Source organism: Pocillopora damicornis, chromosome 8, assembly GCF_964200805.1.
Source record: "Pocillopora damicornis chromosome 8, jaPocDami1.2, whole genome shotgun sequence".
Classification (NCBI taxonomy): Eukaryota; Metazoa; Cnidaria; class Anthozoa; order Scleractinia; family Pocilloporidae; genus Pocillopora; species Pocillopora damicornis.
In genome coordinates, this window is record NC_142677.1 from 18,513,801 (window position 1) to 18,538,803 (window position 25,003).

General features: G+C 37.3%; 2 protein-coding genes across 16 annotated transcripts in view; one reads left to right on the top strand and one right to left on the bottom strand.

Moving 5' to 3' along the window:
- Positions 1–6,304, top strand: part of LOC113671892 (uncharacterized) — a 50,000-nt gene extending 43,696 nt beyond the window's left edge. For all 13 annotated transcript variants that reach the window (XM_089180756.1, XM_089180758.1, XM_089180761.1 and 10 more), the window contains 5 exons: positions 928–1,081; positions 2,030–2,093; positions 2,930–3,194; positions 3,593–3,753; positions 4,971–6,304. In XM_089180756.1, the coding sequence (XP_089036882.1) occupies positions 928–1,081; positions 2,030–2,093; positions 2,930–3,194; positions 3,593–3,753; positions 4,971–5,209 (883 nt within the window). In that variant the 3' untranslated portion in view covers positions 5,210–6,304. The remainder of the gene's footprint in view (positions 1–927; positions 1,082–2,029; positions 2,094–2,929; positions 3,195–3,592; positions 3,754–4,970) is intronic.
- Positions 6,305–6,684: 380 nt separating this feature from the next.
- Positions 6,685–23,664, bottom strand: LOC113671893 (uncharacterized). Of its 3 annotated transcripts, XM_089180766.1 has the most exons (11): positions 23,424–23,650; positions 20,649–20,680; positions 19,790–19,930; positions 15,271–15,408; positions 11,604–12,286; positions 11,140–11,234; positions 10,894–11,047; positions 10,204–10,267; positions 9,561–9,826; positions 8,850–9,009; positions 6,685–8,347 (listed from the first exon to the last, which is right to left on the bottom strand). In XM_089180766.1, the coding sequence occupies exons 5-11, from the start codon at positions 12,270–12,272 to the stop codon at positions 8,160–8,162; spliced, it is 1,596 nt and encodes a 531-aa protein (XP_089036892.1). In that variant the 5' UTR covers positions 12,273–12,286; positions 15,271–15,408; positions 19,790–19,930; positions 20,649–20,680; positions 23,424–23,650; the 3' UTR covers positions 6,685–8,159. The 3 variants fall into 3 exon arrangements, with proteins under 3 accessions (XP_089036892.1, XP_089036893.1, XP_089036894.1); XM_089180767.1 differs by lacking the exon at positions 15,271–15,408 and having other exon boundaries at positions 23,424–23,664; XM_089180768.1 differs by lacking the exons at positions 15,271–15,408; positions 19,790–19,930; positions 20,649–20,680; positions 23,424–23,650 and adding an exon at positions 17,692–17,939.
- Between the last annotated feature and the right edge of the window lie 1,339 nt (positions 23,665–25,003).

Sequence of the window (25,003 nt, forward strand, 5' to 3'; positions counted from 1 at the left end):
GATTGACTGACTGACTGATGAATGACTGACTGACTGACTGACCGACTGATGAATGACTGAATGACTGACTGACTGATTGATGACTGAGTGACTGTCTGATGAATGACTGACTGACAGACTGACCAACTGATGAATGACTGACTGATTGACTGACCGACTGATGAATGACTGACTGATTGACTGACTGACTGACTGACTGATGAATGACTGACTGACTGACTGACTGACTGATTGACTGACTGACTGAATGACTGACTGATTGACTGACTGACTGATTGACTGACTGAATGACTGACTGACTGATTGACTGACTGACTGACTGACTGAATGACTGACTGACTGACTGACTGACTGAATGACTGACTGATTAACTGACTGACTGACTGATTGACTGACTGACTGATGAATGACTGACTGACTGACTGACTGATGAATGACTGACTGACTGACTGACTGACTGATGAATGACTGAATGACTGACTGACCGACTGACTGACCAACTGACTGACTGACCGACTGACTGACCAACTGACTGACTGACCGACTGACTGACCAACTGACTGACTGACCGACTGACTGACCAACTGACTGACTGACCGACTGACTGACCAACTGACTGACTGATGAATGACTGACTGACTGACCAACTGATCGACTCATTGACTGATTGAATAAATGGGGGTAGATTTCTGAAGAAACTGTGGTTTCGCGTCGGTAGAAGGTATTACAAGATAATTTGGTTTTATCAACTGAGTTGATAACGTAAATTGGCTATCATAAAGAGTTTTCTAAAGCTGACGTTACGAGCGTTAGCCCTTCTTCAGAGCGTTAACCCTTTCACTCTGTCTCAAGCTTGATTGACTGATTGTTTTATTGACTCATTGACTGAATGATTAATCTTATAGTTATTGGTACCCTTTATCACAGGTATGGTGACCGTTCTCCTAAGTCAGCCCTTGGTCGTGTGTTCTGTATTCTGTGGATTATAACAGGTGTTATCATCATATCGATTTTTACAGCCCTGGTGACAGCTTCGTTATCTGCCAGTACCGTGCAGATTTTTAAAATTCACGGTTCAAAGGTATATTGTAAAGCATCCTTTTTCTTTCCTGAAAAGAAATATATTTTCCTTCTCTCCTTAGCTGCACCTGACCTTTAAAATGTGTTGCTTCCTTCAGTTAGAAGCTCAAAAAGCATAGATATTACCAAGAACTTTTTATTAAAGAGAACTGTTTTCAATAGCTGAGGGTCCTTAATTTATTTATTGATTTGTTATAAAATAATTCTACCATGAAGTGTTATCGACGCGCCATATATTTATCGGTTTTTACTAAGAACCTATTACATATCATTTTGCTAATTATTTTATACGGTATATTATTTTGTTTGTATTAATTATTAGTATCAATATTTATTAGTTATTATTATTTTTTACTTTTATTTTTATTTTTGTAAAGCTCGGATTAAAAATACCCCAATTGATATCTGCGCTATATAAGTTAATTAATAGTAGTATTAATACTCTCTTTTCACTTTTCTTCCGCTAATTCTCGTGTTCCTCGTTGTCATCGTCAGCGTCTTCAAACGTTGCGAGGCTTCAGCAGTCTTGACCGGGGACGGTGACATGCTTAGGAAAACATCGACGTTATTGAATGACAACTGTTGTGTCAAGAATTTTAAAGACTCAAGAATGCTAACCGTCACTAACATCGCCAGAGCTCTCTTTGGCTTAGCACGCAAAGGCAACTCTAAGTCGCGCTGTTTATAGCAGTGTAACTAATTCGCCCTTCGTGTTCACATAAAAACCAAAATTTGGGGATTTCACATTCTTTTACTACATAGGACGGCTTGAAAATACGTAATGAGCTTCGTTGCAGTTCTTCTCGTTAATATTTTTAGCTCGCTGTGTTCTCTCTCAAGTCATCTTTGTACTATTTCACTCTACCTGTTGCTTATTTAATGGTTCATTTTATGTTTTATTCCTATTTTTTTTTTCACTTTTTGTTTATTTTTTTACATCCTGTGGCAGATCGGAGCAGTAAATGGGAGTGAGGAGTTCAAACTTGGTGTGACCATGAATGCTGACATGAAAGGTATCACATATGCATCAGTTATATACAGTGATGTTAGAACACATCCTTGCGATGTCAACGAGGCTAAGCGTAAAAGTGTTAGGCAATTAAGGAAATCGTTGAACTGAGATTACCTTTGGGTTTAACTACATCATTCTCTCGCACCCTCTCTGTATTCCTCTCAGGTCTTCTGTATTGTTTATAACATTTTTCTTCAGTCAACGGCCGGGCTCAGACTCCACATCTCTCTTCATGTACACGTACTTACCAACGCGACGTCCTCGCGAGGGAAGGGGCAAGGAGACTGGTCGAGGGCCGTATTTTTTTCGCCCTAAGTTCGCGACATATGAATAAAATCCCTCTTTATCCTGTTCACAGTCTTATTCTACTTCATGATTCTAATCCTATTTTTTGTGAAGAGCAATTTGCCATTGAGCGTCAAAAAAAAATCTCTGATTGCTTTGGTTTTGCTTTACGTCGCTATGTGATTGGTCCAGAAAACTTGCATGATCCTCCCAACCAGGTTAAGATCGAAAACTAACACTTGTTCACTCGCGTCTAATAGCGCTTTAGGCAGTTTGCTTGTGTATACTTTTCATCATTATCCTTGTGATTTTTTCCTTCGCTCTGATTGGCTGTTTTTATTACTTCGGTTCTGGTTTTGCAACATTCAATAGAAATGCGCTCCTGCAAAATATTGTGCTTCATTTTTCCGCTGTTACGAATATTAGGGCATTCCGAGTTTCAATTTCCAGACCCGGACATTTTGCCCATTGCGAAATATCAGTGCGTATTACATAGTAAACCATCGAATAAGGTATATGTATCATTTAGTGGTCAATTTTCTACCACCTTAGTTTTCCCTCACGTGATGAAAATGACGGAAGCTCTCTTGGCACACGAAATTGACGGTGCTCTAGTGGATAACTACGTCCTCACCCATTCGTTGAACCTGATTCAAAAAGAACCAATCAGAATCGAGAGGTACATCGATCACTCAATCACCTATGGAGTGGTGTTACCTAAGAATTCTTCAAGGTTTGAGAAATGTGTTCGAAGCTTCCTACAGAATCACCCACAGGAGATATTTGAAATCATTGCAGATAATTTGGTGCCACTCAAGGTAAGCGTTAACAGCAATTTTTGTTTCTTTTCAATTTTCTTAATCTTGTAATTCTTGTGTCAAGCCAGTGTTCGCTAGATTTCACTGGCACTATGAGATTTATGAAGTCATCGAATTTTTTCCATCCGGTTGAACAAGATAGAAACGAAACGGAAATTTGAGTGGGGGTCATTTTAAAGACTCTTAAAGAGCTCATGTGCAAAAGAAACCAAAAGGCAACACGTAAGCGCCACAAAAAATCAAACCAAACAAAAAAAAAACAATCAAACAAAATGCAGGGCATATAAATTGAAAATCATTTATGATTTTACATGTAGTTCTAAGTTCCTCTCACTGAAGACTCAAGTTATCGAGCTACGTGGAAATAAAATGAGTTTCTTTTGCATTTATTCTAATGGAATCCGACTGATGACGAAAACCAGCAGCTTAAAGCTGCAGAAGGTTTGTTTTATCAAGAAGATGTCTTTTCTCTCGTCATGTACATCGGACTTGGTGTCGCCGCTGTGTTCTTTATTGCTGGCTTCTCTTGGGAATTCTTGTATCGCAGACCGAAAATAAGTAAGCATTTCTGAGTTATTTCCCTCACAGGTGTACTAATATTTGAATGTTATTCTTATTGATGTAATCAGTCAATGTTTATCTTTGCGTTTCATCCAGATTTGTTGGTAACATTTACTACTGAAAAGAATTTCTTATTTATGTTGACTTACATGTTCTCCAGGCAAAAAAAAAAACAACAACAACTATATTTAAGGAGGGTAACACACAACAATAATTCAACTGATGAACTAGTGGCCCCCGATTCTAAAAGTACTATAAGTAGAATTAAAATGTATTTGTATAAAACTGATCGACAGTTATATTGAAATTTAAGCTAAAAACTAGATAAAAATTAATAATAGTTGGGCCAGGTTAAATCGCATTCGGACTGAAATGTTCTACCTCATCATAGCTCGTTGAAAAATGTCTGTGAAAGGGCTTTCTGAAAGACGCAACTTTTGTCGCTTCTTTCTTTAGGTTAATGGGTGGTTAGTTCCACAATCTTGTCGCAGGTACGCTAAAGGTCCTCTCTCCCTCGGTTTCGCGATTGACAAAAGGGCAGGCCCGATGAAATTTACTATAACGACCAGTTCGTGTGTGTAGGTCGGCGTTAAATTTGAGTAGATCGTACATATAAGCAGGACAGCTTCCTTTTAAACGCTTGAAGACTAAAGTACTCTTATTTAAATCAACTTCGTCGTAGAAAAGGGTGCCACGCTAAGAGTTTCGCACTGTTCGACCTTCTGTCATTGATGATCGCCATTGAAGTTGTAGATTTTTGTAGTTTAGTTTGGAGTTAACGGCAAATTCAAATTGGAACTTCTTTTACCGTCTGCTTTCGGCTGTGCTCACACTCTAGTTAAAATATTCGCCATAGATATGAAGAAGAGTTTTTTTCTAGTTTTGTTAAGGCCGATATAAGGAATATGGGAAAAATGAAAAAATAAGAGTTCATTTTTGTCGTTTGTCTTTGCCATAAAATTCATCCTTAAAATCATAAAGAAAGCTGTTGTAGCATCTGTTCTAATTTAGTTTATTTTGGTTGAAACTTGATATTAGTGATGTTGTTGTATTTCAACTTTCGTTGTAAGCTTTCACCGTCGTCGTCGTCGTTATTGTTGTAAATGAAGTGTTACACAAGTTAACTCTTCATCTTCTTAACAGCCCGTGATGAATCTTGATGCAGCAATTAATTGGGAATATTTGATAGTCAACAAACATTTTTCTTCCTTCAGGAAATCAGCGTATGCAGTTTGCTCCTAAGGGTTCTTACTCAGTCAGCGAGGACGAAGTTAAACTTCACCCTCGCGACAACTCTAAACATGCCACCTTGGATATGATGATAGCCGAATACCAAGTGTTTCATGACCGCTTAATTGAAGGATTGAAGAAGCTTCGCGATCAAGAATTAGCCGCTGATCGAAATGCCAACGGTCGCACTCCCAACGGAGATGATGAAAAAGTCGCTGTGTAAAACCGTACTGCTTTAACCCCTAAACTCCCAGAACCTACCAAGTAATTTTCTCCAAGGCCCCATTACATTTCTTTGTGGATCAGTTTGGTGAATTTCATTTTATACCAAGATTGCACCCTCCAGCTGATGGTTTTGTGTCTTCTCATTACCTATGGGCTGGACGATGTACGTAAAATTGTGAGGGGAAGCTACTTGTCGATCTCTTTTGGAGTTAAGAGGGTAATTTATCTTTTTTAGAGGTGATGTTTGTGTTCTTCCTCGATCCTGTTTCAAATTAAGATGACTAATTTGACCACTTTATTTAAATCTTTACGTTACAATATGCACAACCTTTAGTTGTAGTAACAATTAATCCGAATTGTAGGAATTGGAAAATTTACTGTGGCAGATGATTTAATTTTTGCATAGGGTTAAAGTATAATAATTAGCATGAAGTATTGTTTTTTAGGTGAAACCTTTAGTTTGAACTTAAAAAGAAAAAGTTGAAGAAAAGGTTCAAGTCAATACGAACATTTTGATTTACCTTATGTGGGTTATCGGTTTTGAAAAGGAACCACACACGCCCAAACAAGTATGTATTAAAACCTCCCCTCCCCTTTACCTGACTAACCTGTGTGGGGTGTAGGATCTTATTGAAAGCTGAAAGTTAATCTGTACAGTTTTCGCTGTCCCAGTAGAATAATTATGAAAGCGTGTTCCTGAAACGTTGTTTCATAAATGTGCTGTCCATGATAACTCGAAGTTATCAATATTTAAAGGGTCAGCCGCATTCAATGAAGGCTGTACTTTTCGATTAAGCTGTATGTAATCAAAACTTAAGTAATTACAAGGGACACTTGGAACTTGGAGTAAATCTCAGAGTCTCGTTGTATAACCTGTATGACCAATAGGACCGAAGAGTTCAGGACTTAGTTCAAGAATGTTTCCGCAGCACAAGCGAAGTGTTATTTCTTCAATTAAAGGATTTTTTTAATGCTCCTGCGAAGGGCATGTACATAACACCAAGTAACATTGAATACCTATTTGAAAATTGTTTAAAGTTAGAGTTAGGTCTTGTTTCAAGGTTATTCAATAAAAAATTTTTTTTCTTGTTTTTGTAAGCGAATACTGTTGTAGGGAACATCTTTGATTTCGGTAATTGGACGGCATTACGTTCGTCAGAACTTCGCGAGAGGTCGCTGATCGTCTGATTCTCGTTATGTGTTCGTAAGTTCCTCGTTAGAGGTCGGTAGTCTGACAATATCGTGTTCGTCAGACCGGGTTTGGTATTTTCCTCAGGAAGTGGAATGTCATCCGTGTCATCGTGGTTGTTCCAGGCAAAGTTAAAATGGTTTGGACTAGGTGTAAAATTGGGCTTTAATTTATTAGGAAAGGTTCTGTTACAGTTTCCCAGAGGTCAAGTACTGAGTTTTGTGGGCGACATTCTGATTTAACTTTTCCTTAATATTTGTAAAGCAAAAACTTCAACAGCACCATTATTTTTTCAAATCTTTTATCTTAAGTTATAGTTTTCCATGATATTTGGTTAGTATCGCTCCAAGTGGTGCAACCCACAGCAACCCAACCAAGACCCCACACCCGAGGCACAAGGTGTATCTTTGATGCATTTTAAGGCCACAAAAAAGCAAGTTAACCCCAAGGATACAGCAACACTTCCCGGATGTTAACAGGGTAGGGGTAAAAGGTGGAGCTTTCTCACAGAAAACCATGAATGACCAACACGTCCTTATCTCCTTACAACATAAAGAGGATAACTAATTTACTATGATCGATGAAAAACCGGTCGTTCCCTATCGCAGTAAATCCTTGGAAAAAAAGAAACATTTTGAGTTAAATCAGTATAAGAGATCTTGCTTAATTTCTACCAGTATAATGATACGATAGCTTAGTTTGAAAAGGCTTGAAACTATATGCCTTCAGCTTGTGGATTATCATAGCGGTATAACGATAAAAAGTGCAGTATTTTGTGTAACTTATCGAATGAGGTGAAGTCTAAGCTCTTTTGTCCATTCCGATATTAGCCGTTTTAACTCAGTGGCTTAGCGACTTGATTCTAGTTACTCTTGCTTTGGATTTCAGGTCTTATTTCAATATGATAGTATGTCGTGGGTAGAAGGCAAATTTTTTCCTCATCATATCAAAAGAACTTTCGCATCTTTGGACATACACTATGTTAGCTGGGTGCCACTGGGCTAGCTCATAAAAACCGGGAAAAGATGTAAAATTTTTCTGAGCCTGGCTCTACTCCAACGAGAAGCCGAAATAACACAAAGCCGTTACTGTAGTGTTAAAAGGAAACAGACGGATTTGGGTGACCTGCTTACAACCTTGTTGCCACTCAATCTGAATCATGTGATGACTTATTTGGAAGGCAAAAAATACCTTGTTTATTCATTGCCCCGTGCACTCAACTGAGTGTAAAAAATTGTACATTTGCAAACCTTCCAAACGAATGATCTTAATAATGGTCTGAATTTGGTGGTAACACGAATGTAAACACGCTACCCTTATTCCCGTCCTTGTGACACAGCTTCTGTTAACTATTAAACCTTAATTTGTTGTTTTAGTGGTTCTAAAAAGATGATTATCCGGCACGTTTTCCTGTCTGTGAGAATAGTGCGATTTTCTAAGATATTCCAGAGCAAACTGCACTTGAAAAAGAGTTACCATGTTTTCCCCTTGCATCCCAAGTAATGGTCTTCAGATGACGTGCTGATCTCGTACCCGAATCTTACTCCATGTAACTGACCGTGAGGAGTCTGATTTGCTTTGCACTACCATGTGACTTTTGACTGAAACTACTGAAACTACTGAGGGGGCTGAGTCAATAAAACACCGACTCAATTTCAGTGATACACCTTAGTAATAATTACACCTCAATAAACTATAAAACAAAGAATGTTCTTAAGACAATAATTGTCCTGTGTTTAAACGGGACAATCTGCTGGATTTAACAGCCATATGGTTTCCCATGAAGCCTTTTACACTTTGCAACCCAAGAGTCGTGGAAAGCCTTATAATCTTGTAGAAGTTCTTCCAGATCTCCCTCAGTTGGGTTGGAGGCCTGGTCATCAGCCGGGTTTGTTTGCTTGACCAACTCAACGTTCTGGTAGTTGTTCTCCTCTCTCAGTCGTTTCGCTGCAGTAAAAAACAATGCTATCTTTTAGCAATGCATCATCCTGTAGGATTAAAAGATTGCGGGAGTTCTATTTTGCGTTTCTTGAGGACTATCCCTAAAAAATGGTAAGTATTAAAACCTGCAACTACATATCTTCATATAACAAATGCTGCAATCCAATTGGCTACACTACTCGCTTTCTATTCTGTGATTATGGCTGGAGTGAATGGCCTAACTGTGTGCGTTTGGAAACAAGATTTAATAAGAACACGAGACTGCATTATTGAACATCTAGTAGACTTATTCTCAAACAATCAAAGTATTCGCTCTCGATTCCTTTGAGTAAAGACTAGTTTGGTCTTCTCCCTCGTCAGCTATTATATAATAGAAATCTCGAGTTCTTGATCTAGTTATTTCACAGTGAAGTGTCAAGAGAGATTATTCAGGGAAATAGTTACAGGAGTTTATACCTTACAAGCCTTTTTAATTAAATCAGTATATACATAGCTAAGCTCGACTTACGCTGCAGATATTTCTTAGCAAGAACCTCGTACAGCAGCCCAGCGATAAAGAGTAATCCCAGAATGGCGACACCGCAGTACACAATCAGCTTGAAAGCACCTTCTTCGTAAAATAACTTCTCAGCTGCCATCACCTCTTCACTGATCGAGTCTGATGGATTCTGGAAACAATCAAAGCACGATTAAATGGTTCGAACTGAAGAGTAACAGATGATTATGTGGTGTGAACGTCCGGGTTAGGGTATTCCTTAACAGGGACTGTTGCCATTCCCAGTTTCAGGACTCTGGCGACGAAACTATTTTTGAAATTTTAGAGTTCGTCTGCATGGAGACATAACTTTTTCCCAGCCCATTTTTTTTTTAGCAAGGAACTGTAAAACGTAAAGTGGTGTGCATAGTGGTATCTCTCTCTCCTAAAAAAACATGTAAATGAAAAAACTTTTTATTACTTTTCAGCCGCCATGATCCACAATAGTATACGTAGTTTATTTGGTGTTGATAATTTCCCCGAGGAAAGACCAAAAGATAAGTATTCCAACCGGAGCAAGTAAAATGGACCACATTATATTTTTACCCTCTTGAGTAAAGCGTGTAATTTAAAAACCTTGTTCAATCAAGTAAACAAGTCAACATGTAAACAAGTCAATTATTCCCTTGTCAAAACAAGTCAAAACAAGTCATCAAGCAAACAAAAAACAAACGACACACTTACTTTCAAGGGCTTGAGGTGATCAGCGATTCTCTGAAAAACTTTTCTCGGGTAGTTTTCAAGATAACGCCTGGCGCAATCTGCCATGCGCGTTGAATTTCCCGCCAAAACCATACCATACGTCACCGGATGTTCAATCGTTCGCTCAGTCCTGATTGGATGGCTTTTAATAAAGTCCAAGTGCGCAGTTATCGTGAAGCTGTCCACGAATGCTCCGTCAATTTTCGATTCGATTAAAGCGTGCGTTACACCGTATATTGTGGGAAAGACTGTACATAGAAAAGAACACGTGAAAATCGTGACGTTTTTAATTTTAGATTGCTGTTTTCTCTTAAGTTTGGAACGGTTCTTGTGTTTATAGCAAAAGAAGATGACGCCTCACCGAAGCAATCATTGATCGAAAGATAGTTAAACTTGACCATCGTTAACAGAAAACTTCAACCAATACAAGATGAAATTTAAGATTAAGCTGAACCTAAAAACGGAGTGTTACTTAGTTACACGAGGCTGCGTGCGCGCTACATGCGCGGTTCGAGCCTCCCGATCTTGTTGTATAATTCACAAGTATTGCTGTAAGGAAAAATCAGGTGCTGGTCACTCTTTCGGGTTCAAGGGTGAATGAAACTCTATAACATATATATCTTACTCTTCATTTCTGCATTCATCAAAACTCCCAGCTTGTATTCCTCACTGCCATTTACGACTCCAATCTGCGATTGTAAAATAACGTAACAAAAGTAACAAGAGCTGTAAAGTATAAGCTTAACTGTATTTTAAGACGTCATTTGCAACTGACGTGAAAAGAGTGTGCATCATGATTTAAACGCAGTCGTTTCACCTACGCAGTTTAAAGGTGATCAATAATATTTTCTCACGCTATTATTTTATTATTTCAACCGATGACAAGCGAATATTTTTAACCCCTTAACTCCAAAGATCTGATTGGTAATTTCCTTGTAAATTAGTTGCGAGTTATGATGTTAGATCAGGATGAAAAACTTTTACCTGATAATTTGGAGTATTCTCTTAACCGGTTTGCCGGAGAATGTATGGAAATTATAGAGAGAAGCTACATATTGGCCACTTTTAGGGTTGTTATCACCAAAAACTATATCGCCGCTTCACAAGCAGTCCTATGAGGAACACTCTCAGGATAGTTCCTTTTGAATAGGTTTGCCCCTGCTGAAGCGTCGGCCATATCTGGATAATTCTGGAAGATTCTTACCTCCTCCGCTGCCGTCGCGCACACCCATATTAAGCAAGGAAACGCGCCCTTACGACGAGGTCGTTGAAGTTAAAAGAAAGAAAAAAAAAAGCAAATCAAATCTTTACTTACCAGCGATCCATGGATGGGGAAGTGAGGATGGGTCGTGGCTGCAAGCGAAGCTGTTACCATAGCAATAAAGATGGATATTATTACAAGACCGGTGATTATCCACACAATGCAAAACACTCGGCCAAGAAGGGATTTGGGAGAACGATCTCCGTAGCTGTTGAGAAAAGTGCCTGAAATTATTATTGCCTTACATCTTGAGAGAAAGCACGAGACTGCTCAAAAGATTATTGAACAGGCGTTACCTACCCGACTGTTGTCATGGTAACCAATGCCCACCAGAATCCTTCCCAGACTCCTTTCCTAAAGGACTGAGGGAATTCTTGCGGATTTTGGCGATGATCCTTAAAAGTAAAAGATGTTTACAAAAAATGATAAATAATTCTTTCGAGCATGGAGCAGAGTAAAATCTGAGTCCCTCTTTTCAATTCGATACCGATTGATCTACCGAGAAGTCCGGGTCAGAGAACTCTTTGAGTTGAATCCAAAAGCTCTAGTTCTTGCAATGATAATAATAATTGGATGATAATTATATTTTTAAGTTCAGTTGGGAGTTCATCGAATATCTTGGATACTCCACAAGTAGGTGAACTTGAGTTATTTTCACTGACTTATACAGAGGAGAAAGGGTTGAGAAGGCGCCCAAAGGGAGAGGGGTGGACAACCCTAAATCTACAGTCAACAGACCGGTAAATATCATGTGTATTGCTCACCAAGAACCAAATGATGATACCAGAGAAAGTAGCCGTGAGAAGAATAAACACCATGATGGGCCAGGCCTTCAGAATGGTCGTAGCAATGGCATGGGTCTTAGTGGTTCTTTCATTCCCATCATACGCCAGGAACACCACACTGGGTACGTGCACTAGCGGAATGAAAGGGTGATCCCGAAACGACTTTGTTCCCTCGGGCGCGTGAACTGGAAAGGTAAAGTCGTATTCGTTTACGTCATCGCTTAGGAAACGATCCTCTGCCTCCAGCGGCGTTTTTAACATCTTGGCAAATTTTACTTTGTCCATCCCACCCTGACAGCAGTAGTCCAGTGTGTCTGCTAGTATAGAGGGGAACATACCACGGAGGTGGAGGGATCTACCTCCCACGGCAAAAGAGACGTAAGGATGATAGCTGTGAAACCCCACGGATATTGGACCTTCCGGATCTCCAAAACACCTGTTGTCCAAAGATACCTGCCTGGTTATATTCTTCAGCTTTTCAAGGTCGCTGCCTTCATTCTTCCTATTCAAGTCAAGTCGTTTCATGGAAATGAGAAAGCCGTCAGTGGAGTCATTCTTGATTTTCGACCATGGAAGGAAGAGGCCTTGAGCGAGGAAAAACTGTGACATGAGAAGAGCGGCGGAAATTACCACGAAGGACAGCTTCATGTTGCAGTGATAACCTGTGCAACAGGAAAAAAAACAAATTCTCAATGTCTTCTCCTCTTAGAAGATACTGCTACATAACTACCAGTATTGGTTTTTTATCGTTATAACTCCAATGCATCTCAATTTTGATTGGATCTCAGGATTTTAGGGGTTTATGGTTACAGCGCAATTTTGAAAAGTGTGGGGAGTTATTTCGCTGAGTGAAAATTACTACTGTAAAGCATCAATCGTTATTGCTGCTCACAAATATAGAGTGAAAATAGTTCAAACCCTTAGAGTTAAAATTTTTTTATCGCTAAATAGCAAATCGTTTCAATACAAAATGATAAATTTCCAGTGTTAAAACTCAATCGTTGGCGCTTACATCAAATCGCTGGTTTAAAAAAAATCGCTGGCGTTTTAATCTGAGTCATCAAAGCTACACCGTTAACGACTGTAGTTTTAAATTTGCAATTTGATGCCAGTAAAGAAAACTCTGCGTTCGAGCCAAGAGGCTCACATGGCGCCGCAAAGCTTATCCAATCTCCATAACGGGAAGGTACAAGGAAGGCAGTTACTTCCCCTTGGATGCGATGTTAGTTCCTAACAAGTTACCAGTCAGCACTTACGATTTGTTTTAACACCAGCGATTCATATTTTAGTCCCAATTTGTATTTTTAGGCGCAAAAAGCCCTGTATAAAATACACTGGAAGAAATGCATCTGGCACAGTATACCAGGGTTTTTCAACTTTTAAGCTACGACTACACATTTAACAAAAGAAAAGAATGGGCCTTATCCTCCTTCCCTAGCAGGAAGCAACTTAAATAACCACTACTCCATCTTAATGGAATGCCAATCCAATATTCTGTGAGTGTTTCCCAATGATTTTCTGGTTTAATCATTTATACTCGCAGTTGTAGAGAGGCGCTGTAAGTTTAAAGTGTATTGTACGAGAGGTCTTCGCGATGACTATGGCGAAGACTCAAGTGCGCCGACGCGTCTCCTATTCCGATTTCAACATCATTTTATTATACTTTTATGCCGTTCTGTTGATTTTGTTTCTGCTTTAAGAATACGAAAATAATTGGAGCCTTTTTATACTTGTGTTTCACTGTGGGAGACGCTCTAAGTTAACGTTTGGTGCGTAGGACTCCTAATCCTAATGTTTGGGTTTAAAGCGTAGGAAGGCCGAAGTGTTGTATCTTTGGGTAAGACACTAAAATCTCACAGAGCTTCTCTCTATCCAGGAAGAAAAAGAGTACCTGTGAACTTTCGAAGGAACCGAAAACCTTAAGAGGAGAACTTGCCATCGAGTAACGGAATTGGAAACGGGATAATCTGAATTTTTTAACTGTGCTAATCGATCTGTCTTGTATACAGACTTACCCTATTTTTGTATTTGAGGTTTCGTGATTTTAAATGCTCCGTAAATGAAAATGTTGTTTATGAACACTTAAATAGAAAGCCTTGGAATATATGTAAGACCTGTTAATTGAAACGATTATTGAACATACCTAATTATTCATGAACTTGGAGCTCATAAGTCTCATATGATGTCAAATTTTGATGAAGCCTCATTAATTTAAGAGTTACTCCAAGAATAAGGTTTAATAAATGCTTGCATAATTAAAAAGGATTGAAAAGGAGAATGAGTATAGGAATCGAGCGTTCAAAGATTTTGAATTGGCGTTTATGTGGATTCAAATGAACGAGAAAAATTTTTGTTTTTAGGGCACTTGGAGCGGAAACCCCGCAGAGCACACTACCTTAACAGTTTAATTGCATAAAAAGAAAGCTCCACTCGAAAAAAGTTCACTAATTACTCGGCTTCAGGTGAAAAAAAAACCCACGCCAACAGTGAATCATTGAGTCTAGTGGCTGCTAGAAGCCCTTTGAGTCGTGACATACCGCAAGAAAAAAACCTCTCAGATTTGGTAACATCAATATTGCTTCTTGTTACGTTTAGAATGATACGGGGTAAAACAATCTTGCGAACAGAAGAATATCTTTAATATTTTACTTTCCAACACTAAAGCGTGGGCTTTTTACCAGGATTCCTTTAAGATGATGATTTTCCTCAGTTATTATTCAAGACATCTCTGGCCGAAGGAACACTCGAAGGAACAATTTAGCTATAGCTGACAATGACTAATAGTTGCGGTTTTTATTGTTTGTTTGGTTTCACAAGTTGTTAAAGCCAAAATATCGATGTTTGCCGTAGATAGTTCTAGTTCTGAATTGTTTTTTATAGAAAAATTCATCTTCGTTCCCACAAACACAAACAACTATGTTAATCAGATTTTTTTGGAAAATTTATTAGTTCAAGCTCATTTTTTTCTTTAGCTTACTCAAAATTAAAAGAAGGTTGGCTTAGCTTATTTCGTCGTGCCATGCTGAGTGATTGAAATTTTGAAATTGTCAGTACAGTGTATCATTTAAGCTTTCGATTTTAAATCGCGAAAAAATTAAAAGGATAGATTTTACTACACTAAGAACCCGTTGCGATATGCATTATCAACTGAAACAATAGATTGGTAACGGTGACCGGATCTATGTAAAGAATATATAAATCTCAAACTAAGGAAAAGAGAAATATAACGATGTGAAAGTGGAATTTTTTTAATACTATGGAAAACTTCAGAGTTGAATGTTGACAAATGCTAAAGTAAACTGACGAACATTTTTAGGAAAATTTTCCTCCTTTATATCTAGCTTATTAAAGTTTCTGAATTGTGAAAAGAACTCACGCTGGCCGAAAGTTACGACCTCAAGCTATTAAGCTATGAAAAACAAGCATCTTGTGATTTTCATTTTCTACGTTCAGCTAAAACTTCCGTATCCAGTAATTTCCGTTTGCTCATAAGACTAAACTGATCCGCAGTTAACTCATCGAATGACAACGGTTTCGATTTCGTCACAAAATGTCGTTACGCGTATCGATCGTTTTGTTTATTTTGGAATGAGTACCTTGTACGAGCGTGAGTGCTCGGTGGAGACATACTAAAACATTGCCTTACCTCCAATGACTACGACGTAATTCGCCGGCTCAGGTTATTTCACCCTCAAATGTTTGCTCTGAGATAAGAAGTGTCCCCTCAAATGTTTTCTTTGAGTTTTGCCTCCGTTAATTGTTTGCGATTTACGGATGAATCGCGCTGAAAAATAAAATGTGCCCAATTTATTATCCATATCCTGCACGCGAACACCATGCAATATTAATAAAAGTTTATTATAATTGTCGCCATTCAAACCTGAATTATGCAATGTCTGCAAGGGGTCCAAGTATAGAAGACGATATACCCTGAGGGAATGAGATTGCAGATTGGAGAACATCCCCAAACATCGAACCCAGGCTTGAAGAAGGAAACCATGATAGCTTAAGCATTATTTGTAAATCGTTCATCAGGGGAAACCATATTTCAGAGGATGACGGCTTTTAAGTATCTTGAATACTTTACAAGCGCTAAATATTGCATGTGTATAAATCACTCTTCGGAACAAACTAAATTTAAAAAAAAACTAATCAGGAAAAAAAAATCAACAGACTTTAAGGCGTCTCAAATAAATGTTTTTATAAAACCACCAACGATTTCGTCAGGAAAGGAACATTATTAAAAAAATTATTAATAAAAACGTGAATATTCACACTTAGAGCTGTTTAATTACGTATTGAAAAGCGGCAATCATATCATTTTGGAACTCATGCTTAATTTTACGCCACCAAATATTGTGAATGAAAAATTTCATGACGTATGCGCTTGAGAAAATCGTTCATTAACATGCTGGAAGGTGGTGCAAACATAAGGCAACACTTATTTCATTTTGGTATAAAATGGCTTGCCAGATTTGCCCCGAGGGAGTTGGACGCCTTCTATGGTCATCAAGCTGCCTTAAAAAATCTTTGATATTACTTTCCTCTCAGTTACGAAGTCGAGCCTTCAGATTACTTCCTATCTATAGCCATATTGAGAAGTTAGAGTTTTAACTTTTGTGGTACTCCTCAGAAGGTCCAACGAACAAGAAGGCGCAACTTTTAATGGCATCAACGACAACACCATTGAATTGTTGATCGTGAGGATGTGATAGATTATTTGGATTATAAATCTTTGCAAATCTCAAAATATTAAAATTCCACTATGAATATCTTATTGGCGCCAAACAGGGAACTTGTGGAACGTACCCAGTTCTGACCCCTTTCGATATATCTTTTATTGTCTTTCAAACCAAACGCTCCCTTCGCTTTATGTTAGAGAGTTTTTAATTTTGTCCTCGCTATACTGGAAATTTTAAGGTAGTTATGAATTATAGATAGACATCATGTTAATGGCCCCTTCAAAAATTACCTATCAAAAACTAAGATATATTATTTATGCAAGAATATTTTCCTTTTCCATTCCCATTCTTGTGGTTGCAATCAGCTTAGCCTGCGAGTGAACAGCTCCATTTACGGTAAAGATAACGAAAATATAAAGCTGGAGAGCGAAAAAGAAGGCTACCCAAGTAACTTAATTGAACTTTTTTTTTTCAGTACAGGAAACTTAATTTTACTTGCATAGGACGAGAGACGTCAGACCCTTAAAAACCCCACAGGCATTTTTTCTATCGTTAAAATATGATTTCTGAAAATTCTGTCAATGAAGAATTAGAACTAATCCTTCATAGTATTTTATAGATGTATCATTCCGTAAATGTTGTGCATATTGCAAGAGATGTGTTTAGTTTTTTAAAAGGCCTGAGTGAGTTGCACCCCTGGTTAAAATATAGGTAAAGAATGCGTAAAAGGTATTTTAGATGCAAAAATAACAAATCGCTAGTCATACAGTTTTGTTTCGAGACTTGTCACTCGACTAATGGCTCAGAGAGAAATTTAAAGACAGTATTTTCTACTTCACCACAAAATATTTAATTTGCGCTCTTCAGCCGCTTCCTGACCCGCAATTCGAGGTTCAGTAAACGTAAACAGAAGCGCATAGGCTTCTGAAGAAAAGACACTTTCTTATTTAGCTTTATTGCTACCATAAAAACTCGCGTGCTTCTGTCGATAAGGTGGCTTAACGTGCGCAATTCAGTATCTATATTTCTCGAATATAATTCTTTTATTTTTCTCTTTTACGAAAGGTTCTAGTTCTTGTTTCTTTGCAGAAATAACGTAAGGAAACATCTCTGTTGAGTGAACTTCTCGTCGAACGAGTTTTTCTATTACATTTTGTGCGTCTTGGAAGAAAGGACCTAACTTTCTCAAATTAGCAATTTCCAATTGGTGTAAATCTTCCACAATGTTAACCACGTTCTTGTGGGTTTATTTCTCACATTTTGGTGCAAATAATTTATTGTGGTTACCCTCACGCTGAAAGTTATTCCGCACCTCACAGAAAGCAAATGGGAAGCTATACCTGAATCAGATCCGTTCACTTTTGTTAAACATTTACGTCACTCACCTCCTTCTCTTTCGAGGAGTAAATAACTCACTCTGTTTCGCAACAGGCTCCAAGCTTTCGTTTCTGAATCACGTTCGGATATATAGATCTATATACACTCAACTCGATTTAGATTAAGCTATCCGTCATAATGTATAGTATTATCCTGTAATCTTGCAGACTTTATGTTTTAAACCTCAAAAATACATGGCACTCATCGATGTTTGATGTAAATACGAGTCCAGAGTTGTGGGAGGCAATACATATATCATGTGAAACATCTCTTTTTCCGGAGACTTTTATATAAAGCTTTGAAAACAAACATGATGATAAAAAAGCCGACAGTCACTTGTGTCCGGATATTGAGTAGATTACCTTCGCTTTCCAACCATAAAGAATGTCTCTCTACGTGAATTAGAGCCTTAAAGTTAAGCTACATTTCATTCAGAATTCTTGAGTCACGGAAGAAACTAGAACAAAGTTACTTTTAAAAAAATAATTAGTCAAAAACCAAAGTCTTCCAAGAAAATAAAATTATACTTAAAAAAAAAATGAAATTGATAAACATTTTTCACTTAACTTAAATGAATTTCTTAAGATTAAACTAAAAAAATTCTTCAGATGTGTTTATTTAAATGAACGAATCGAGCGCGCTAATGCAGCAGAGTCTGCAAAATGAAAAAAAATCTTGAGAAAATTAGTTTATAAAAATTTGCAAGCAAGGAAATTATACAAACTATTCAGCAGTTATATACATTGTATCGATTATTATGTAAACAGAAATGCTCTTTTTGTTGTAACAAGCGTCATATCTTCAAGTATAGTTTTAACTTCAGAGGTATATGAAAAAAAAAATGTTTTTGAGATGGCATTTCCGTCGGTGTGCGGTTAGTGCGAGAGTGCGAGGGATGGCTGTAAAGGTAAACCAGACAAAACAACAGCGGGATCCTTGAGTAAGACCGATAAATTTCAAATGTATGGTCGAGTATCTGAAAAGAAATTCTATTTGAAGCACTCCATGTGGCATGGGATTTGGGTAGAAGATTACAATGTCAAGTCAAGTTCAGGCACATCTTAATGACAACGTCTAAAAATCGTACCATCGTTAAAATGAAAAGGAAGCAAAACGCCTTGAGCGACATAAAAAATTACTTTTGACTTGAGAAAACCACAAAATGTAAGTTAGGTAAGGTAAGAAAAAAAAAAAAAGCCCAAACGGTGAGCGTGGAGAAGATTGATACGCATTGCAAATGGCGAACTTGCAAACCTAAAGATAATTTATTGACGATAGCCAGTCAATAACATGGCCGCTTTAACATAAGAAGCTCTATTCCGTAACATTTGATCAAGCTGCACTTCCTTTTGTTTTCAGACATCTCGGGGACTGTTGCATATTTTATCAGTTAAATCATTTCTCGTTCTTCTCTGTTAAAATTGCGAATTAGCCGAATTTAATTGAAGATTTTTGGATAACAGACACCTTTAAAGAACACCGTCGTACAGAAAAACCGCATAAGTATGAAGTACTTTTTAAACTACTGACCAGAACTGATCAAAGGTCGAAGTCATATTTTTATGTTATCTCTTGCTGAATATACATCTGAACAGACGTACGAAACTGGCCAACTCGCTCAAAGAGACATAATTTTCTCTCTAATGTTGAGTTTGAAAAACCTCAATCACCCATATTTACAAAAAGTCGGGGCAGATGGTGTTTCAAACGGAACCAACATTTGTTTACATTTGGTAAAAATAGTTATATAATTAAAAAATATGTAAAACGTCTTCCTCGAGTCTCTTGAGACAAATCGAACTTCGCACTCAGTAGAATTTCGCGTTCTGACGCTTCGTGAGCACATTTTGGTGAACTTAGCCACAAAGTACCCATTAAATAGCTTTACATAAGACAAGCTGCGTGCATACTGCTAGAATTAGCGACTCAGCTGAACGTCACTTGCGAAGTCAAATCAATCTTAGAAATGAACTTAGTTTGTCGAAGAAAAAGAATTCCCGGGGTTTCGTTTTTGAGCTCATTGCCTCAAATGTTATACGATTCTCAGCTCATTTGCTCCAACTGAAATAGCACGCGATTAGACGGCCTTGCCTACAAGTTCCCTACCTTGAATTCCACAGATCACAGCCGATTCCAACAGAGTGATTCGCCTTGTGCCGTGCGGAATGTCTCGCCTCTCTTTCTTAGGTGGTTTTTAAATTGTTATGAAGCTAATCGCCTCCCTGGAATTTCTTGTAAATTATTTGGCTGTGGGGAAATTTGCGTTAAATATTAATAGAAAAAAATAGAGGTTACAGATATTGTATCATGTGAAAATTGCAAATCTTATTTAATTCTTGCTTTTTTTTTAAACTCTTTCTTTTCGAGAAAGACATGCGATGAAATGTTTTTATTCACATTTTAAGCAAATGAAGTTTTATAGATTTTGAGCCAATCAAATTCAAAACAAATGTCATTTTATCAAACAGAGGCACACGCCATAACATGGGAAGCTCCGAGCGCCGAAATACCATTAAACTATTTCTTAGAATAAACACAGAGTCGCAAAACTAATTAACCAATAGGGGATTTCCATCTTTAACCAATGATATTCTCACATGAAAGATAAATATCATTAGAAATTCATTCTAATTTCCAAACCGCATAATTGAAAAATTGTAATAAGGCGATAAAGTTATTTGACACGTTCGCAAGGAAAGAAATATCGATAACTGCTTGTGCAATGGAATGTGAGGATTTATTTTAAAAAAAGATAAAAATATTAATTTTTGTTTTGACTGAACCAGACCCAGTTACTACGATCAATTGTTCAATTTTGAATTTTTATTTTTTGTCATTCTGAGCATGATATTTACTATTAGATACTTAAAATGATTTAGAATCTCACCGAGAACATTATTGATATTTACTCTTTTCATTTATTTTATTCATGATTTTCTTGTTCTATTGTATCTTTTTGTCTTACCACTGTCCCGTGGATCCCGGCGTAAAATTGTCCTGAGGAACATAAAATTTATTGCATTAATGAAACACGTAATCTCTCTATATTCTCTCATCAAGTATTTCGTAAAGTGAATATAAGGGGCTAATATTTTATGTATGCTGTTTCAGTCGATTTTTTTAGGGATATCGCATTATCTGCCCATGCAACCGGTGAGTGGGCACTACAGAAGTTATTCTGCAAAATCTAGAGCATTCCTCCATCAAAATTGATAATTTATAAGGAATAAACATCCTCGATTTAATTCCTTTGCGTACCTGAAGAGCCAATGAAGATATTATTTATGCATTTTCAAATCAATTTTTAGCTTTTAAAATTCAGCTTAAGATGTGAGCTCACGCAAGTTACTATTATCAGGCGAGTTATCTTAATAAACTTAATGCTATTAAAAGTGTCGTTGAAGGCCAAATTTTTCAAGGAAATTATTGCCAATGGTTATAAGAGCTTACTTCTGCATCAAATTAGAGAACTATTTGTTTTGTATGGTAGTGTTACTTTATTTTAGGTTCAATTTAAATACAGTTTGAGCGAAAAAGCTGTGATCTTTCTTTTAGCGAGGTTTCAGGTGCGTGACTGATAAGAAAAACCAACATTTGGCGCAATAGTATGGGTTATCTGGCTTTGATAAAGCTTTTAGTTACAATTAAATCGTTCAAAACTTTCACTTAAGAATAACGTCTCCTCTTTTCAAATATTATCGCCTCTAGGATAGTTACCAGTCAAATTAATGATCATTACCAACTAAACTCTCTAACGCGAAATAAAATGGCAGAGAATCTGAATTTCATAACATTTCTTTACTTTTTTTCAGACTTTTTGCAAAGGAAGTCGTATAAACAGCTGTTGTTTACATTTGATGTTTTCAATCCATTAGGCACTTCTTGATAAAGTCAAATGTTAGTCCGACGATTGCTGTGAAGCGATTTATAACGTCATGAGTACAGACAGGAACCCATTACTAAAGTAATGGGCTCCTGGTAAAGAATAGAAAATTAAACCATTTTCAACAAAGAATTTACGCTATTCACTTAATTATTGAGGACGTTTCTTCATCAGAAGCTTTTAAAAAGCGGCAATTTTCAGTTTTACTGTACGTTAAGTGACACTGTCCCTTGTTGACAAAGTTCAACCGTCCACGATACCACAAATGGCCGCCATCTTAGATGCCGTATTGGAAGCCATCTCAGATGACGTCATAGGTTTTGGCGACTGCTCAGTCTCAGAAAATTCGCTTTTCCTCCATAACACAACTAGCTACAACTATAATCATCATGATCATTGAAAGAGTCGTAGTTCGATTATTTTTCTTTGAATATCACCGTGAGCGTTGTTACAGATACGTTTTTAAACCCCTCAGTGAAAACAGACATGACTGATCTGTAGCAACCGGTATCGCTCATTGCAATGTTTGGGTTTAATCTGCGATGTCGCCGACTGGGAGAGAAGCCCGCAGACGGCGTTGATTACTCTACTGGACTCTTCCAAACACAACTAAAAACAGCCACGGGTGTCACAAATACATGATTTAGGATAAGGGACGAATCGGTTTTTATAGGAACCCCGACATGGATTATGTTATCTTAATCTTCTACATCCCCTGCCATCCTTGTTCGCTCTCGGTTCATCCTTTTTACCGTCCAAATATCTTTTAGCCCTGTCGAAGTTAAAACTACTTTTAACCGTCCCAAAAAAATTATTCAAAATATTACGACGTAGCGCCTATAATCTAACAGCAAAAGGTTGATTCAAACGCACTGCCCAATACAAGACAAGGTATTTAATTGCTGATATATTTTACTCATTTATGTATTTCCGTTTTTAAATCACTAACAAACGAGAGTTTTTGACAAGTAATCAGTAACAAGCTTCTTTCTCAGCGGACAAAATTGAATTTTACGAGAATATCGGCAATCGCGCGGACAAGAAAGAAAGCAACAAATGGCGTCTTTAGGGGTTGACGGCATTTAAATAAACTGAACTAAAGAAGGAAATCAGCAAAATTTAACTTATTGTCTTTTTTGTTCTCATTCCGATCCTAGTTTTTCCTATATATGTCAGATGTTCCGATGTAAAATTTCGAAAAGGATGCGCACTATAAATTGGGATTGCACTGATGTATTACCCATTGGTTTTTGACACTACAGTATTCAGCCACCGTGGAACACTGGTGGCTGAATCTCTAGGAATAGTTTGTCAAAGTAAGCTGTAATTCATTTCATTTCTGCCAAAACTCAACCTAGCTTTCTCCCATTTTTCTATTCACTTCTTCTATACAAATACGAAGAAACTATTCACCTCTGAACAAGGTTCTGAAGGAAGCGATGAAATAATGTAGTTTTACGAAGTTGATTGGGGATCAAAAAATTGGCTTACGGGCTAAGGTACATGAACAGTGTTGTTTTTGTTCACAATGCTAAAACTTGAAAGAACAGTCTGTAGATTAAAAGAACGCTATCCGATACAAGCATAACCAGCTAACATAATATAAACAATATTTTGATACTGTTAGTTTACTTTAAGCGGTTTAAAGTGGATAGTATTTTAATATGAATTTCAGTACAAAGCCACTTTGTGCTTTTATAGCTTTGAAAACGCTACATGTTTTTATAAACTGGAGGAGGATGAAGCCACTGAAAACGAAGTAAATAAAAATCGCCAAAACATATTCTTCCCCTAGCCTCTTCAGAGCTTTTTTTTGCAAAATGAGAGCTTATAAGCAAGAACAATGATATATCTTACCTATAATCACCTGCACTTTTCACAACAGTGAATCACTTGAAGAAATACATCTGATTTCTGGAAATCATCTTGCCAGAGTTTTGCGCTTAAATAGAGTAGTGATATCTCGATGTGGAAAATATTCCTTATTTATAAAGGTAATTGTGATTGTCCAAGGCCAGCCAAAATAATACCATTATGAGTTGTTTTCGATAAGTTTTTAAGAAGGAAGGCTATTGTCTAATTAATTACCAAAAAAATTTGCATGAAACACACTTATCAGTTTTGTTATTGTTTATTTTACACCGCCACCTTAATTATGAGGATGACCACAACACGGAAACCAATACAAACTGCAGGAAAAAGATTCAGCTGTTTCGTGCGGGAGTGTTTCAGCCCTGTTTTTCAAGCCAGAGTTTTTTTTTGGTTTTTTTGTGATAACCATAAAAGTTCGCTTTTAGCCTAGGGCTCAATTTCGGCAATTATCTGTCTCGTGTCTTAATTATAATTTACACAGCCAGGGAAAAGAAAAGTATTCAAACCATTCTCACCAGTTAATTCCGTAAAAGCAATTATGACTGTGACTGCGAAAAACATGATGAAAGTGAGACATCATCATCATCTAGCTCTACATCGTCCGCTGAGGCGAAATTCCGGATAATAGATACGCTTGCAAATATTTATTTTTATTTCGCATCTCGCTTGGTTGGTGAGCAAACAGTGTTCTAGAAAGATATATCAATTAACTGCAGGACGCAATTCCGGTATCCAACTTTGCAAACAAATTTAATTACTTGGCAGCTGTTGATGTTGTCGTCTTTATGGCGGTGACGGATATTCTTTTCATCATACCTCATATTCATATCTAAATTGATGCTTTCGTTAAATTAATCTTATTGTTTTGCCTTCTTTCAACAGACTAATTAAACCTTTTGTGGGGTATTATGACCTGAGGAAATTTTTTGACAATTTTGGAAGATGTTTATTTGGCTGTGTAAACTGGCTGTTGTTTAACTACTCATCTTTACTTGAAATCGCAAAGCCACCTGAATTTTTTTTAATTTTACTGGAAACTTCCCATTCTAATAAAATTTTGATATTCAAATTAATATGTAATAAACTTCTTTTTTGAAAAGGAGCATCTATTTAGGCAACTATGGAGAAAAACCAAAAGTGAAGCTTTTAATCGACGTTTACCTAAAATTATCAAGAAACTTGGGTGGCAACTTTGAAATAAGGGTAGCAACTTTCTGGTATTCCAGTGGTCAACTTTTCAGCACAATCGGGACAGGCTTAGGCCTCTACACAGACTTGCAATTTGAGTGATCAACAGTTCGGGCCAAAGACAGTTTTGTCTATACCATTTCCTGCGATATGATTGGTCTTGACAAAACCAAAACAAACTGACGTGGCCGAGAGAGGATTGGGACTATTCTCTTTCTTGCTAACTTTTCCTATGCTGTAATGCGAAGGGGACTGCAGAACAGAATTGACAACAAAGTTCAAGATAGAAATCACTGGCTTATTTATTTCTATGTTGAAAATCTAATTTTCGACAGACATTTCATTTCGGTTCTCTCACCCCGCATGTGTTGCACGTA